Source organism: Mustela lutreola, chromosome 6 (genome assembly GCF_030435805.1).
Source record: "Mustela lutreola isolate mMusLut2 chromosome 6, mMusLut2.pri, whole genome shotgun sequence".
NCBI lineage: Eukaryota > Metazoa > Chordata > Mammalia > Carnivora > Mustelidae > Mustela > Mustela lutreola.
The window spans coordinates 30534149-30552048 of NC_081295.1; the positions used below are offsets into that span (position 1 = coordinate 30534149).

The 17900-nt window shown below is 34.2% G+C and overlaps 1 protein-coding gene across 1 annotated transcript in view; it reads left to right on the top strand.

Annotated features, from left to right (window-relative positions):
• The window catches only part of ASCC3 (activating signal cointegrator 1 complex subunit 3), a 344503-nt gene that overhangs the window by 191113 nt on the left and 135490 nt on the right, over positions 1-17900 (top strand). Inside the window, exons 15-20 of the mRNA XM_059177004.1 lie at positions 4617-4808; positions 5110-5334; positions 10929-11048; positions 13988-14152; positions 15933-16019; positions 16879-17055. Coding sequence (XP_059032987.1) covers positions 4617-4808; positions 5110-5334; positions 10929-11048; positions 13988-14152; positions 15933-16019; positions 16879-17055 — 966 coding nt within the window. The remainder of the gene's footprint in view (positions 1-4616; positions 4809-5109; positions 5335-10928; positions 11049-13987; positions 14153-15932; positions 16020-16878; positions 17056-17900) is intronic.

Genomic DNA, 17900 nt, shown 5'->3' on the forward strand with positions numbered 1-17900 from the left:
TCAGACTCATGTCCCAAACGGAATCTTCTGCCTGCCTTCCACGGCACAAGCATTGGCTCTCCCGATCCTGTTTTCCCCATGACATATTTAGTTCATCAAGGCATCCATGGATAAGCTAGGGAGAGCCCTAACTCTTTCCTTCCCCTCATACCTGCCTTCGCAGGCAGTCACCCCGACTTCCTTACTGTATAGCCTACTCCCACCTTGACTTTATGTGGTGTCTCTGTTTCCTGTCTCCATCTTCTCACGGGCCTCTTGTTAGCCCCGTAGCTGCTCATCCAGCCTCTGGTCTTAGCCCAACGACAAATCTACTACCGCTTAGGAACTTTACGTGACCCCTTCCCACCTGTGCTTGAGACCATCTAAAGCATGACCTCATCCTCCTTTCTAGTCCCTGGTCGTCCTTTACAGCACCCCTTTATGCATCCACCCAGTACCTCCTGAACATAACTCTCAAACACACGGTATTCTTTGCTACTTCCGGCCTTGGTGCTTGTTTACCCTGCCGCCTCCTGTCCCTCACTTAATATAGCACTTGTCCTTCGAGACCCACATTTCACATTTTCTGTAAGGACTGCTTTGATGAGACTAGCAGGTCATTGATTCATTCATTCCAGAAATGGGCAGGAAGTACCAGCTGGGCAGAAAGAACTCTGCCATGTGTTAGTGGGACATACACAAACCACAGTGCACCCCTGCCCTTTGTCCAGCTTTGTCCATTTACCTCTGTTAGAAACATATCGTGTCATACACAAATAATGAATCATGGAACACTAGATCAAAAACCAATGAAGTACTGTATGGTGACTAACATAACATAATAAAAAAAGCGTATTTTATAGAAGTCTTTCTTTCCATTCTGCAAATCACTCAAAGCTCAGGTTTTGTCTTTAATTTCTGTGTATGTCTAGGATCTACTATATGATAAACAGTTATTTCTTACTTAAATTGTCCTCTCTTTGGCCCGTTAGAGTGCCTTTTTAGATCACTGTCCTGTTTTCTAAATTTGTTAGAAGATATTTTTCTTAGGAATGTAAATAATTTAGCATAATAATGCAAAGTTGTATAGCACTAAATAGAGTTATATGGTCAAATTATACAGCTATCTTGTACATAGATGGATAAAAATAATCAGTCTGGGTATCTTCCTGTTAAGGAACTATGGTCCTTACATTTTTGTGTCTATCAGAATAACTTGAGGAGCTGATTAGAAATGTATATCTAAGAACACGAAAACAGGTTTCATATCATTAGTCATTAGGAAAATGCAGATTAAAACCACAGTGGGATACCACTACTTACCTCTTACAGTGACTAAAATAAAAAATAATGACAGTCTCAAGTGCAGACAGTCAAGGGAGGTAACTGGAATTCTGATATATTGGTGATGAAAATGCATATCATACAGCCACTCTGAAAATAGTCTGGCAGTTTTCATAAAGTTAAAAATGTATTTACCATATGACCAGCAATCACAGTCCTGGTATCTACTTTAGAAAAATTAAAATACATTCTCTTACACACACACACACACACACACACACAGAAACTTCACATGGATATCCATAGAGGCTTGTAGTCATGATTGCCCAGAACGGAAACAACTCAAAAATCCTTCAGTGGGTGACTGAATTAACAAAATATCCATCCATACCATAGAATACTACTGAGCCATAAAAAAGAACGAACTATCAGTACAACTTAGGTGAATCTCAGAGGCATGAAACTGAGTAAAAGAAACTAGCCTCAAAGGCTTATATACTGTTTTATTCAATTTCTATCACAGTCTTGAAGTCAAGAAACTGTAAGGATGGAGAACAGGTCATTGATAGCCCGGGGTCGTGGGTGGGGAGGGTTTAACTCTGAAGGAATGAAACAGGAAATTTTTTAGGGTAGAGGAACAATTCCATATCCTGATTGTGGTGGTCATTACACAAATTGAACATACGTTAAAATTCATAGAACCAAACACAAAAAATGGAAAAACAATAAAATTTTTCTGTATGATTTTTAAAAGAAGATTTTTAAAAGTGCGTATCTCTGGGCCTGGTTCCTAGGGATTCTAGTTTATTTGTACAATGAACTAGCCTAGACCACAAGCGGCAGACACAGATTCAAAGTTAAGAATGAGCAACCCAGACTTATTTTAGGATCGTTGTCACTTCAGGTCTCTCCTAAACCAATTAAGAAGCAACGAGCAGGATATTGGTAAGAATAGAGACGAAAGAAAAATGACCCCTGGGGCCTCTATATTCCACACAGAGACCAGAAGGATTACCCAGATGGTGGTCCGGAAGCTGGTTGAACTCACTTGGCCAGAGTGGGAAGTACTATGACACTACTCCAGTATCTGCCTGCCACATTACGGGAGTATTCTTCCCCACAGTTAAATATTTCCTGCCTTCAGCTCATGTCTCATTGGTGCCACAAACCAAGGCCTTCCCCAAATGGAGCTTGACTAAGGAATCAGTAACAAGCACATCAAGACATTCCCCTGCAGGGGGGATTCACCTGAAACAAATGGCAATCCAAGCAGTATAATTTGTATAGAGTGTATCTTCCAAGCAATATTTTGTTTTGTTCTTTTAGCTCTGAGTGTCTATTCATGAACATGAGAGAAGAAACTGAGTAGGTGAAATGTTCCTCCTCTCCTTACCCTTGGCCAATGAAGGACTCTGTTATATCCTAGCAAATACCCTCCAGTGAACTTTATCCCAAATCATCACATATTCGTAAGAGCTGCTTTTAGAAGATAGGTAGCAACTCTTGTCTGAAAAGATGGAAGTTTAGGCAAGATGACCCAAGTGTAGTTAATCATAAGGTCTATGCATAAAATGATTTCTAACAGGCTAATCACCCTGCACAAAAATAAAACAGGAATATACTCCCCATGAAATTTGAAGAAAACGTTTTTTGTTTCTGTGTATTTCTTACAGGACTCTAAAAAGGCTTAAAATGTGTAAGTTGCTATTTACCTGGACAGCCACTAGATGGAGTGGTTTGCTAAACTATTTCCATTTTATAGCTGCAGTAGATGTCACAGAGAACTGTTTTCTTAGATAATTTACTTAGTTAATTATTATTAACTTAGAAGTTTAAATTTTTAAGTACTGTAGGGATAGTCAGTGTGATAAAGTCTGTTCTAGAACCCCAGACCCCTGAAGCCCTACTCCCTGCCGGTATAGTGCACTTAACAAAAAACAAAAACAAAAACAAAAAACCTATGGAAAACTCTTTCAAAAGAAACTATAGAAATGTTGATAATGAAATTTTTAGAGCAATAGTAAGCAATCACAGTACATAATGTCCAAACAGGAACTTTTTTTTTTTTTAGTAGACTTTGTAAAGATTGATTTATTTATTTTAGAGAGAGAGGGAGAGTGTGCACCGGGGCAGGGGGGGGCATGGAGAAGAGACAGAATCTCAAGCAGACTCCCTGATGAGCACAGATCCCCTGGCTCAGTGAATCCCACAACCAAAAAATCTCTACCTGAGCCACCCAGGCGCCCCAAACAGGAGCTTTGACTACCTAAATACTTCATTATGTTAATCTAAAGTCTTTAATTTTGCAGAGAATTTTCTCTATTGTATTAGTGAGTCTCAGTGAATTTTTAAAGATACTCTGCTGTAGCATTTATATGGATTGCAGATAAGTGGATCAAATCCCACATCTGAGTTTAGGCCAGGTCAAAGAAAAGACACCAGAAGTAAAGTTAATATATTCAGGGCATTGTAAAGTTGGAGAATTAAGACAGATGGTCAGTGCTAGTTAGAAATCAGCAAGGACACACCTCTAGGTGAACTCAGTTGGGTTTACTGGGCCATTGCAATGAGGAAGAGTGCGTGCACTAGGGAATCATGGGCATCTCTTAAGAGGGGAGAAAAGTCTTCCAGGAAGTATGTTGTAAAGATCTTGGTGGAGTGGATGTGGACTTGTCAGAAAAGGAATTTAGTGGGGAGTCTAGGTGGCTTAAGTGGATTAAGCCTCTGCCTTCGGCTCAGGTCATGATCTTAGAGTCCTGGGATTGAGCCCCACATCGGGTTCTCTGCTCATCGGGATCCTGCTTTCCCCTCTCTCTGCCTGCTTCTCTGCCTACTTGTGATTTCTCTCTCTGTGTCAAATAAATAAATACAATCTTAAAGAAAATAAAAGAAAAGGGACTTAGAAGAGAAGTCAACCCTAGTAGCTAACATTGGTTTGTGAGGTTAGGGGATGAGAATAATTTCTATAGATTCTTGCATTTTAAGAACTGTGGCCTTTATTCTGAGTGAGTTGGGAGCAACTTAGATTCATGCTTTTTTAAATAGAGTAGTTTTGGAAGGATAGAAAACAAGTAATAATGATTGGTTGAAAGTCTGAACAAAAGAAATACTTGCTTTTAACTTCATTCCTCTTGAATTTTATGCTACGTTGGGGATTACTTGTGTTTTAAGATATGTAGAATATAATTTTTAATAATTTTATACAGAATATTATATACTAAGACTTAGTAAGACCTTAAAACAGAAGTAATTTAATGCTTTCTTTGATAAACTCATTGAACAAAAATGCTAAATAGCAATTACTTGTAAATGCTAAGTAATACTCTTTTATGTTCTATTAATATCTACTGTAGGTGCAGAAGTCAAGAAATAAGCAAGTACGAGAATTATTTCCAGATGGTTTTAGTATTCATCATGCAGGAATGCTTCGGCAGGACAGAAATTTGGTTGAAAACCTTTTCTCTAATGGGCATATCAAAGTTCTAGTCTGCACAGCGACACTAGCCTGGGGTGTCAATCTTCCTGCTCATGCCGTTATTATTAAGGTAATAGCTTACCTTATGTGGATTTGTGTGTGTCTTAAATCTGGGGTTTGGTTTGTTTAGAAAAATACTGCGATTTGGCTGTTTCGTTGACCTCTAATGCTATTCATATAAGGTCAGAATTATTTTCTCCAAAAAAAATCTAGTTTATATTGTGAAAATTTAACTCTATCACAGATGATGAAAGGATTAGTTAAAGTACACTTTTGAGATTTTGCCATATTTGCCTAATTTCAGTATTCAGCTCATCAGGATTATATTTGCATGTGTTTATGTAAATTCTTATTAACTTTTCCTCATCTAGGGAACACAAATATATGCTGCCAAAAGAGGCTCCTTTGTTGACCTTGGAATTTTAGATGTCATGCAGATATTCGGTCGAGCTGGAAGGCCACAGTTTGACAAATTTGGGGAAGGAATCATCATAACAACACATGACAAGCTTAGCCATTACCTCACCTTGCTCACGCAACAAAACCCGATTGAGAGTCAGTTTCTGGAAAGCCTTGCGGATAACCTAAATGCAGAGGTAAGATTCAGTGAATAGGAGATTGGAATAGGATCATCAGCTGAAAGAATGACCAAATAAATACAAGGTGGAATTGGTTGCAGTTCTGTAGTATTTAGGAAGACAGCCTATGCCGTTCCACAATCATAAGGCACAACAGGCTGAATGGCCATATTGTTGGTTAATTCAGAACCGTATGAGACGCAAGTGATCACAGATAAGAACTTGTTGCTAAAAGAGTGTACTTTTAAACTGTGAGATTTTGTTCTAGGCCAGAACCAAAGCTATACAGACTAGAGAAACAGAAATAGCAGTAACCACCCCTGTATTTGTGTTACATTTTTATAAAGTTTTTCTAAGGCTTTTAAAGCTCTTTTATATTAGGTCATTTGTTTAAACTTGTTATACAGAATATAATTGCTTAAATTGAGCTACAGTATTATAATTTGTTTCCTGTGTGTATAGGCATTTTGTGTTAAGATTTAAATAGCAGACTCTGGAAGTCTAGGTAACATATTAACTGGTAAAGAGGATAAATATTCTTAATTTAAGAATCTGTGTGTCAGACATTCAAATGAAGTTTCACTGTTTTCATGACATTTTTAGTTATTTCCCTGGCATTCAACACTTTCCTGCTACTCTTTCCTTTCTTTAAAATGGACTCAAATAATTTTTTAAAGTAGATGGGATATGTGTTAAATAGATAAATAAGTAAATGCCATGTTAAATAGGCAAAGAAATGAAGAAACATTTGTAATCAAATATTGTTGTGTACAAGTCTTATATGAGGTACTTCTTAAAAATCTTATAAAATTTCACTTACATTCTGTTCAGTATTTACAATTCAAAACACATTTATTTGCAGTCTCCTCTGTTAAAGAGCAGATAGTCCAAACGGGGAGCAAAAGGTACAAAAATACAATGTAATAATGTTGGAAAGTGGTAATTTCTGTAGAAGCATTCAGTAGAAGGAAGAAAACATTTTTGATCACAAGCTGTTAGGAAAGGCTTTATTCATGAAGGCAGCAAACCTGATCTGGGATCAGAAGATTAGAGGTTTGGAAGATTTGGTTGAAAGAAGTCATGAAAGTTGCTGTTCTCTAGTAGCATAATTAGAAAAAAATAAAAAAGATTAGGAAATAAATTTTGATTCTAAAGAAAATGTTATTCTAGCTCAATTTCAGTCCCCATCACCTGCTATGGTTTCATGGCTTAAATAATTGGATCTTTGGTCTTGGGTCTACAGTATCTCTGGTAAAATAGTCTATTGTACAATGGTGGTAATAGTAATAATGGACTAAGGACCTTCCAGATGTCCTGCAAGGTAGACGTAATTGCCGTGGAGAGATATGTGACTAATTACCTTCAGACCTTCAGCTACTAATTTTTGGTCCTAAAGCTACTAATTTTTGGAACTAGTATTCAAACTCAGATATATTTAACTACATACATACTACATTTTTTTTTTTAATTACTTGACAGACAGAGATCACAAATAGGCAGAGAGGCAGACAGAGAAAGAGGGGGAAGCAGGCTCCCTGCTGAGCAGAGAGCCCAAAGCAGGACTTGATCCCAGGACCCTGAGACCATGACCTGAGCAGAAGGCAGAGGCTTTAACTCACTGAGCCACCCAGGCGCCCCTATAGCCAGATTTTTGTTGCCGTATATATACTGTAGTTTAGCTAACAGTGAATACATTTCTCGACATTGATACTCACCATTTACCTTCTTCTAAGACCAGGACTAATTTTCCAAAATGGTCATCATAATTTCTCTGCTTACAATAAAAAGAAAGGCTCCCTTTTGTGCAGTTTTTCTAGTAAACTGTATCAAGGAATACTATCTTCATAAACTTATAATTAGTATCCTTGATAGCTTTTTATAAATGGTCAAGTAAACTCAAGGTGGCGGTGATGTTATGGTGTGGAAGACACCAGGTAAGTGTCTTGTCCTCAAGGAGGTCTTTTTTACAGACTGTAAAATATTACCAATAAAACTATTTGGTCAAGACCTGAAAAATTAAAAATAAATTGTAGTCCATTGATTTACCTCATCTTCAGAAATGCCAACTAACTATAACTGTAATTCCATTTAATGCCATAAATTGCATTCAAATAATGAAATACATACGTTGAAATTTTTAGCTAACATAGTGAGGTACAGACTATTGGTAAAACTTTTTTCTCATATTTTGGTCTACTTGGATTAGCTCCCAATTAAAGTAAATTTTCTTGTTAAGGAAAACAAACCCCCTTAAATTGTAGTTGAGTATCAAATTAAATTTTGTAATCTGAGGAAATCAAGTGTGAAATTAGTTTATAAAATGAAAGTGTGCTGTGTTCTTTAAGTAATGGAATTTTAAGTCTTTAAACTCCACAGATCTTTGCAAAACTATTCAGTGGCAGTGATCAACATAAAGGTCATGTTAAATTAGGAATTTTGCCTCTGCTAATATCATTTATAACATGAATATCTATCCTGACCATTAGTTTAGAAGAACTGAAGAGAGTATTATATTAAATAATCATTTTAATACAAACATTTTTGTGAGACAGATTTGCTGATTGATACCTAATGGGGCTGATTTTCTAATGCTCTTGCCAAAAGGTCACAAGTCCCAAACCTGTATAAAGCCACTTAATTTTGCACTGAGAGAAACACTGAAGCATGTTTGAGGCTTATTAAAATGTCTTCAGCAGACATTACTGGGGACCTACTCTGTGTTGGCCTCCTGTAGTATATACTTTAAAATATGTTAATATTTCTGTAACCATATACATATTCTATATGGCATTTTTCTTGTCTCTCCAAGACAGAGTATAAACACCTTGTCCTTGGATTTAAGGTTTCCGTAGTCTAACCAACCTTCCCAGTGCTGGTTCTGGTTACTCTCCAGCCCGTGTCATGTGCCTGAGACAGGCTTTCGTTCTGCTTCCTTCACCTATAAAGCTCTGGTTTTCCCAGAGACAATATCCCTGGGTTGTTGTGAAAATTTAATAAGTGTCTGTGCCAAGCTGGTATTTAAAATGATTTGTATCACTCACTGTTATCTGATAGTCCCTTGATTCTCAGCCCTGTTTATACTTACTGCCAGCTTGCAAATCCTAGCTGAATAAATACATGAATTTTTTTCATATATTTACTAACAGATACACACACACATACATACTCATGATTATTTATTTCATTTTTGTATGATTTTAACCAGTTTTAAGAGAACACATACACACAAGTAAGCAATTAACATAACCTTAAAAACTAAAGTTTAAATAGATAAATTAGATATACAGTGATACATTGAGTCTTCTAAAATTACCAAATTTGGGGTACTTAACAGAACATAAAACTCTTACACTGTTTATTTGATACCCTTTTTGTAAGTTTCATATATTAGGTATTTTTAATTAAAATCAATTTTTAATATATACTGGGCACTGTGGATGGTGGTTTCATGTGTGTCATCTTATAATTAGTTACATGTTTCTCACCAGCATGAGGAAACAAGTTCTTGAGACGAGGGATCAGGCTCTAATTATTCCCATATCCGTTGTGCTTTACATAATACTGACTCCTTGCTGACTTACTATATGATTATTGAGATGAATGGATATATTGCAGAGATTTGAAAAATACTTGTGTTTATAATAACAGGCTCCTATACTAAGGTAGCCACTAGGTGACAGCAGATATTTACAAGTAAATTTTTGTCTTTGTCACTAGGTGGCATTCAAAGATTAGTCTAGAAATATGATGTGCCATCATGAATTTACATCCATTTTTCAGGGTGGTCTGTTAGTTTCTTTTGGTGATCATTTAGAAGACTCGAATGACTGGATCCATACTCTGATACTTGCTTCCTCCTTTCCTTTATTTTATCATTAGTAGCAATAAGTATATATTAATGTTAATTTACTGAGTCTGATTTTGAAAATATAGCAAGCTGTTTTATCCTTTTTAAAATTTTCTACTCTTAGGAGGAGTCCTGTGATAGTATTTTAAAATACCTATAGGTCATAAGAGAATCCACACAGTTTTTGGTGTCAAATAGTAGAATCGCAAATGAGAAACACTATCAGATTTTTAACTGTTTTTAGTTTTCTTTACCTCAAGAAGCTAGAAAATGTTTTAACTGTCTCATTTTTAAATATTTGCGGAGTGTGGCACAACTCCCTTATTGGTTATATTTTAGTATTGTTATTCTTCATTTTGTAGAAAGTTTTCATTTGCATTTAGGAAATGTATATATTTTCCTATATTGAGGATGACTTAGTCATTTGAAAGTGCATTAGTATAAATTTATGAATTTATGTAATTATGGAAATCTAATTGACATATGACACTGTATAAGTTTTAAGGTTTATAATGCGATGATTTGATATGTGTATATGGTTATATAGTAACAATAAAGTTAGTAAATGTATTAATAGTCACATAATCACGATTTTGTTGTTTTCATGAGAACGTTAAAAGCTCTACTCCCATAGCAACTTTCAAGTATACAATACAGTATTATTAACTATTAATTAGCTATCATTAACTGTTGTTACCATACTATACATTAAACAACGCAAATTATTCATCTTTAACTGAAAGTTTATACCTCTGACCAACGTCAGTTCCTCCAGTTCCTCCACCCTCAACTCCTGGCAACCACCTTTCTACTCTGTTTCTCTGAGTCTGATGTTTTCAGAATCCATGTGCAAGTGAGGCCTTATATAGTATTTGTCTTTCTCAGACTTATTTTAAGTTCATGTAAATTTAAAGTGAATAGTCAGAATCTGCCTCGTCATTTTTTACTTTGGTGATTTTTCTTTTTTAATAACTAATAGTATGATGTAACAGCATAATGATATTTTGTATATCGCTAGATCTCATCTTCAACTAGCCAAGTATCCACATTTATATCACAAAATTAGTTATACAGAATCTAAAATTATAGGATTTATAGGAATAAAACAAACGTGCAAGTTTTATTTTCTTTAGTATTCAGTGTTAACTTTATTCTTCCTTTCTTTTTCCTAATATATATATATAATGATTTAGGTAGAAAACATCTTTCCACCTCTGATTAAAGTATTAAGAAATTTAATTTTTCACCCAGATGTTCAGGGAAAATTATACAACTATGAAGTTTCACAGCTTGCATGAATTTTCAAATTACGGAATGCCAAGTAAATGATTACCTATAGATCTAGTAGTTAATGAAATGTATTTTTAAGGAAACTTCTCATAATTCTGGTTTAATATCAATTTCTAATAATTGCTTTCTCTTTATTATACAGATCTTATATGTTATTATTGTGTTTTTAAATTATTTACCTTTCAATGCTATAGAGAATTAAACTCTACTTAGGGAAAAATAATCAGATGCCGTAATATTGAGTAAATTCCGTTTTGGAAGTTACCATTTCCAGTGTACTGTTCTCAATTAAATGAGGCAGGAATTATTTTTAATTAATTGGAGAAGTGTCATGTCCAGTAATTATACTTACCTTCTTTTAAATAAGGTATGATGATGTATTTTAACTTAACTTTTGACAAAATGGCCTTTGATGTAATGTTTATATCCAACTTTAATGCATTAGTTTAATTTTTTTTTTATTTTTTATTTGTAGATTGCTCTGGGAACAGTTACTAATGTGGAAGAAGCAGTGAAGTGGATAAGTTACACTTATCTTTATGTACGGATGAGAGCAAATCCATTAGTATATGGCATCAGTCACAAGGCTTACCAGGTAGAAAACTCATTTATAAAAAAAAAAAAATCAAACCTTCTTTTTTGGCTTTGTAATATTTGTATGATATGAGGATAAATATTTGCTACTTCTGCCTCATCTGAATAAAGTTAAGTACCTGGAAGAAAAACAAAAAGCTTTAGTCTATTTTTAGAAAATACGAAGGAAAATTAAATTTACCTCGTAGTTAATAGCTCTTTTCTCACAGATACTAAAAAGTTCATCTTTATATTGTTATTTATTTACTATCCAGGTACATCTCCATATGATATTAATATTTTGCTGTGATTTTTATTTTATTTTTAAATATTTTATTTATTAGAGCATGAGCAGGAGGTAGAGGCAGAGTGGGAGAGAGAAGCAGACTCCCCACCCTGACCAGGGAGCCTGATGCAGGACTAGAACCCAGGATCCTGGGATCATGACCTGAGCCAAAGGCAGATGCTTAACTGACTGAGCCACCCAGGTGCCCTTTGCCGTGATTTTTTTAAAACTGTAATAAATTAAAGTTTTAGAGTAAACCAGACAGACATCAGAAAAATTGTAGATCATTTTTAATAATAAGCCTATATTTTTTTAAATATGTTCCTCTTCTCAAGTCTCTTCTAACCCCTTACTCCCAAATTAAAAGATAATGTTAATGAGTAATTAGCCATTTGGAGGTTTGGATTAGTTCCCCTGAGCACACAGACAAAACCGAATGTGTATTGTAGCACTTGTTCCTGTGAACTTGTCAGTTATGTGGGGCTTACAGAATCTGTTAGATTCTGTTAGATCTTGGCTTTTCTTTAGAACTCTGCTTTATACAATGTAAATGCTCCCTAATTACAAATAAAATCAGTTGTTTAATGAGAACATTATTTCACTATCATCATATGGATATTCAGTAGTGTTAAGTCAAAAGTAGCAAAGTTGAACTCTGAATTAGTTTTCCTCCACTTACTGTCAGCTTAGCTTTTATTTATATTCCATTGTGTTATCAAAGGAGTTGCCAAGCTTTTTTGTCATTTTTCTTTCCCTGTGCTATAGATTTGACTGTGGAAAATTGAAACTTAAATACTTATGAGGGAAAAAAATAAAAGATCTTGTTACAAATATGGGCTGGTGAAAATGGTCAATGACACTGTGAAAGCTTTCTGAAAGGGTAGAAGGCAAAGCACAACACATGGTTTTATGGGTTAAGCCATTGCAAATCTTGGGGTCAAATAAAACATGAATTGATTTTAAGTACTAAGTTAATTCCAGAAGTCACTTTTGTATAATTTTCTAACATAAAATGATTTTTTTTTCCTTCTGAGATACATAGTTTTACTTTCTTCAGGGTTCAGAGACTCTGATCTTTTTAATTTTCTTTTTACTTACATGTTTTTATTTTATTACTCAATAAGAATTTGTAGCCACAAAACCCATGTGAACTAACACAAATCATGATGTCCAACATATTTTAATGGTTTAGAACATGTAATAAATAAGGTGGTTTTGTAAGATGAACTTGATACCTACAGTATATCATTTATAGCAAATATTTAAGATTTTTGTATTTGTTAATGGCTTTTAATTCTATCTTCCCTACATTTGACTTTCCTTTGCCTCATTTTTCTGATTTTAAAATTTACTTTAGCTATGTTTAGTGTATGAATAAGCTACCATCAAAATGTAAGTTAGAAGGAATAGTAGGAGTGTTAATTCATTAATTGATTTCTAAAGAATTTTTATATTCCTCTCCCTTCCCTTTGAAGGTCATATTTATTGCTCCTGACTAGAGCATGACCTTCAGGATTTGGCTGTATATATGTATACATACATATACATATTTATACACATATACACATATCACAATATTTAAGAATTTTTGTTAATATTATGTGTTAAATGTCCTGTTTAGAAAGAAGCTATTTAGGGATTCTTGGATGGCTCAGTTGGTTAAGCATCTGCCTTTGGCTCAGGTCATGATCCCAGGGTCCTGGAATGGAATCCCTCATTGGACTCCTTGCTCAATGGGAGCCTGCTTCTCTCTCTGCCTGCCATTCTCCCTGCTTGTGCTCTCTGTCTCTCTCTCTGACAAATAAATAAATAAATCTTTTTTTTAAAAAAGCCTATTAATAATAATTTCAAAAAGTATTCAAAAATTTCTTGTCAACTTCATCTTACACTTTGCTTCTATTAATATTATTATTATTATGGGCAAAATGGGTTTTTCTATCAGCAGTTATGAAAACTGCTAGAACACCAAAGTCTACTCTTGAAAGGATAATTAAGCATTTATTTCTTTATATCTTTAACAAAGGAAATCATCCTCACTGTGAGTTCTCCAAATAACTGATGAAGTAGGATTACAGCTTGATATTTTAAAATCCCTGTTTATTTTAATACAGGAGGGAAAAGACAGATTGTTTAACTAATATCTGATTGCTGATCTTTATAGTCTTAAAGATTGTAAGACAACTATATAAGAATTTTAGATTCTAGGGGCACCTGGGCGGCTCAGTCATTAAGCATCTGCCTTTGGCTCGGGTCATGATCTCAGGGTCATGGGATCGAGCCCCTCATCCAGCTCCCTGCTCAGCGGGAAGCCTGTTCTCCCTCTCCCACTCTCCCTGCTTGTGTTCCCTCTCTCTGTGTCTCTCTGTGTCAAATAAATAAGTAAAATATTTTTAAAAATAAGAATTTTAGATTCTAAAATATTACTACCTAAAGATATCATAATAAAGATTGATAATCTTAGTGAATTTTTAAGGCTTACTTTATCAAATGGATTAAAATATTTTCTATTTATGTCCTAAATTTATAAAAATGTACTTCTTTAAAAATTATGTTAAGAAATTTTATTCTAACTAAATACCAACAAAAAATTAATTTCCATAAATAGGTATATGTTTGTAAATGATGACTCTCTAAAGAAATACTCAAATGTTTATGTATATATTTTTTTCCTGCAGATTGACCCAACATTAGCAAAGCATCGAGAACAGTTAGTCATTGAAGTTGGTCGAAAACTAGACAAAGCTCGGATGATTCGTTTTGAAGAGAGAACTGGATATTTTTCCTCCACTGATTTGGGTAGAACTGCCAGCCACTACTATATTAAATACAACACCATTGAGGTATTATACTGAATGTAACAAATACAATAATATGTTTGCTCTTAGATGTAAATTCTTTCTAGACTTCAAAATACTGTATTAATGGAAATTTTTTTTAAGAAGCACTAATAGAACAAAGTGCATTTAACTTACATGACTTCAATATCTTGAATTCTGTAAACAGAAGAGAAAAGTAAGACTTTAAGTAGTAAGGACCCTTTTGCCATCCATTCAGTGGGTATATCCTAAGCAGTAGGCACACCCAAGGCTAAAACACTGAGCATGTGGGGGAGACCTATGCAATGAGTGCCTGAATGAGTTTACTGAATGAGTTCAAGCAGGAGATGATGGCTTAATGATATCAGTGAATAAAAGTTGAAAATTAATTGCAGATTGTAAAGAAATACTGACTGAAGAGTTAGAAAAACTACTGCAATTATCAGGTCAACCCAACTGTACTATTTGGGCAATTTAAGAGTTTTCAAGGATAATTTAGACTACAGGGTAGCCTTAACGTTTTGCTGTTTAATGTAATGACTAAGATAGGATGCCACTGTAATATTACATTTTAAGGAGCATATGCATGTCTTTATGCGTGTTTACATGCATGTATATATACCTACATATGTTAGTACATGGGAAAACATAACAGGGATTACCTGTGAGGGCAGTCTCAAGTTCAAGACCAAGATGGGTTAAAACACATTTTTACTCTTTTTATAGAGAAAGAGTTTGAATTTTTTTTCTTATATTCATTTTTTGGGATACCTAAATAAGTTTTTAGAAGGGAAATGTAATAGAAATTACTAAAGTGAAATTTCTTCAGAAATATGAACACCTAGGCCAATATGAAGTATAAGTTTTGTACTTATTTAACACATCCTTATGCATTAAAATGCTAAATGTTAAATAAGTACAAAACTTATACTTCATTTACACGTCTCAGAAAACACCTTTGTGTGCCTACTAGCTTTTCCTCATCTTTCCCCCAAATAAATCTTGCATTTGTACAGCACTTTAGGTTTCTTCTTTTAACATGTATCATCCCACAAGTGTGGTCTGATCTTCCTCAACCCAGAACATTGCCCCTAGCGCTCTCCTGCTTCTGTCACCTGCTCACGTGCTTGCTTGCACTCCTTTTGTCCACTAAGTAGCCTTTTTCATTTTCCCGCTAGGTCGTATGTTACTGCCAATCTGTATTTTATGCCTGTTTGTAGCTCTTCCAAGAACTGTAACCCTTCTTCAGTTTTGTCTTTATTCTATGTGGTCTTCCACTGATGTTTTTTCTTCCCAGTTTCCTGAATTTGTATATGCCGTCACTAGGAATATTTTGAGGCCTTCACCAGAATTTTCAGGTTGCATAATTTTAGTTATTCCTATTTTTAGGAATATGTTATGATATGATATGTTCAGCTTAAAGTTGGAAAATGGTACATATTTCCACATGCCTGTGCTGAAAATTAACCAAGGCTGGACAGTTATGCTGAACATTTTTTTAGCTATTTAATGTAGGTTTTAATAACTGATTTTATTGATCTTTTTTCCTTCTAAAGGTTTTTTCCAGCTAGTTATGTTTTAGGAAATTTTTTAGTCTTTGTTGAATTTGTTGATGTTTAAAGCAATGGTCTTTTTTACCGCAGTAAAAAAGAAAAAAAAAAATAGTATATCACAGACATAATAATTCTGCATTGTGTAGGGCTCAAATATTCTTTAAGAATGTGTGATTTTTCTAGTCACTTTTTAATTGAAAATATTTCACTGGATCTTCTATTTTAATCAAATATAACAATTGCTTTGGTAGACCTTCAATGAATTCTTTGATGCTCACAAAACAGAAAGTGATATTTTTGCTATCGTCTCCAAAGCGGAAGAATTTGATCAAATCAAGGTAAGATTATTTGTAGCTTGAATCAAATGCATTTTTTGGCTTGTATACATTCATTCATTTATAAAAGCTTATAATTAATTGTTATTCCTGTTAAAATATAAGCTGTATGGCACTTCGCGTTTAGAGTGCCAGCAGTGTTCTTCCATTTATCAACAGTGTCCACTATCCTAGATTATGATATTATGTCATTCCTGACACTATTCTTTGCTCTCTACTGCAAATCAAATATAATTTAAATAGGTTTTGCAATAATGAAACTGGCAGAGAATATAGTATGTAGATTTTGGTTTATTTGCAATATAAGGTTCACTGAAGAAAATATAAAGGACATGCATGATTCAAACTTAGATATGAGTATTTCTGTACCCATATTATAATTTAATCTTATTAACAGTGAAAACTTTAATACTGTGAATCATAGTACTTCACAGCTTTAAGCTATGAATATGTTATACCATATAAAAATATATGACTATAATGAATGCATTTGAAGATAATTCAAGTTTGCCCTAATCCATTTGGGCAGAGGTTTTACTCTGGTCAAATAAAATATGAAATCTCATCAACTGAAGGATGGTGAGGTCAGAAGATTTAATTTTTGTGGCATATCAAATTTTTATATGTCAATGGCAACTTTAATATTGGTGATGAATAATAAAATGTAATTGTATCAGCCTCAAGATAGTTTCTTATTGTATTTTATTAGTTACCTGTGAAAAATTACTATTTTATTAGTGTAAAAAAAGAAAAATGTTGAAAAATGGAAGCCTTAAGAAAACATGCGATGTGGTTTTATTTCAATATGTAAAATTCAAGTAAATCAGCCCAAATAATCTTATAAAAACATTGACTCTTCCAGGTCAGAGAAGAGGAAATAGAAGAGCTAGATGCTTTATTAAACAATTTCTGTGAACTCGCCGCTCCTGGAGGTGTAGAGAACAGTTATGGGAAAATAAACATCCTACTTCAAACTTATATCAGCCGAGGAGAGATGGACAGTTTCTCCCTTATATCAGATTCTGCATATGTTGCACAGGTAAGAATATTACTCCCTTCCTGTTTGCTCTTCCTTGTTTAGTTTTAGAGACTCAAGATAATCATTCATGCTGTACTTTGAATGCTTTGCACTGTGACATGCTACCAAGTACCATTTTACTGCAGAACTGGTTCTGTTTAATTTGCACATTTTTTATGCCCTCTGTACTATTAGATCAGAAATGAAGATGGAATTTGGTGGTTAGCTTGGTTCTTTTTTTTTTTTAAAGATTTTATTTATTTATTTGACAGAGAGAAATCACAAGTAGATGGAGAGGCAGGCAGAGAGAGAGAGGGAAGCAGGCTCCCTGCCGAGCAGAGAGCCCGATGCGGGACTCGATCCCAGAACCCTGAGATCATAACCTGAGCTGAAGGCAGCAGCTTAACCCACTGAGCCATGTTGCTGTTGTTTTAATTTAGAATTTAAAGATACCAACTTTTTTTTTTCTGCTTTACACGATCAAGTTCATTTCTTTTATTTATAAAGGGCAATAATACAAGAATATTGCAAGCAGAATAAAAGATTGTGGAACCTTTGTAACTTAACCCAAATGTTAGAAACATAAACAAGGTTTTTTTACCATTAAATAAGGCTTAATAGCAGTACCTCAGACCATATTTTCAGTCTGATAAGTTTCTGATAAAGAAAGTAATCTTTCTTCCCTACCGATGATACTTAAAAATTGAGAACTGAAAAAAAAATTCCCTAAATTACAGCTCATTAAATGTATAAGTTTTTTAAAATATTGTAGTATAAAAGGCTGTTGTAGTATTTATGTTTTTATATTCCAACCATTTATGTATTCACTCATGTGAAGTAAAGCAGGTTATTTTTTGCAGTATTTT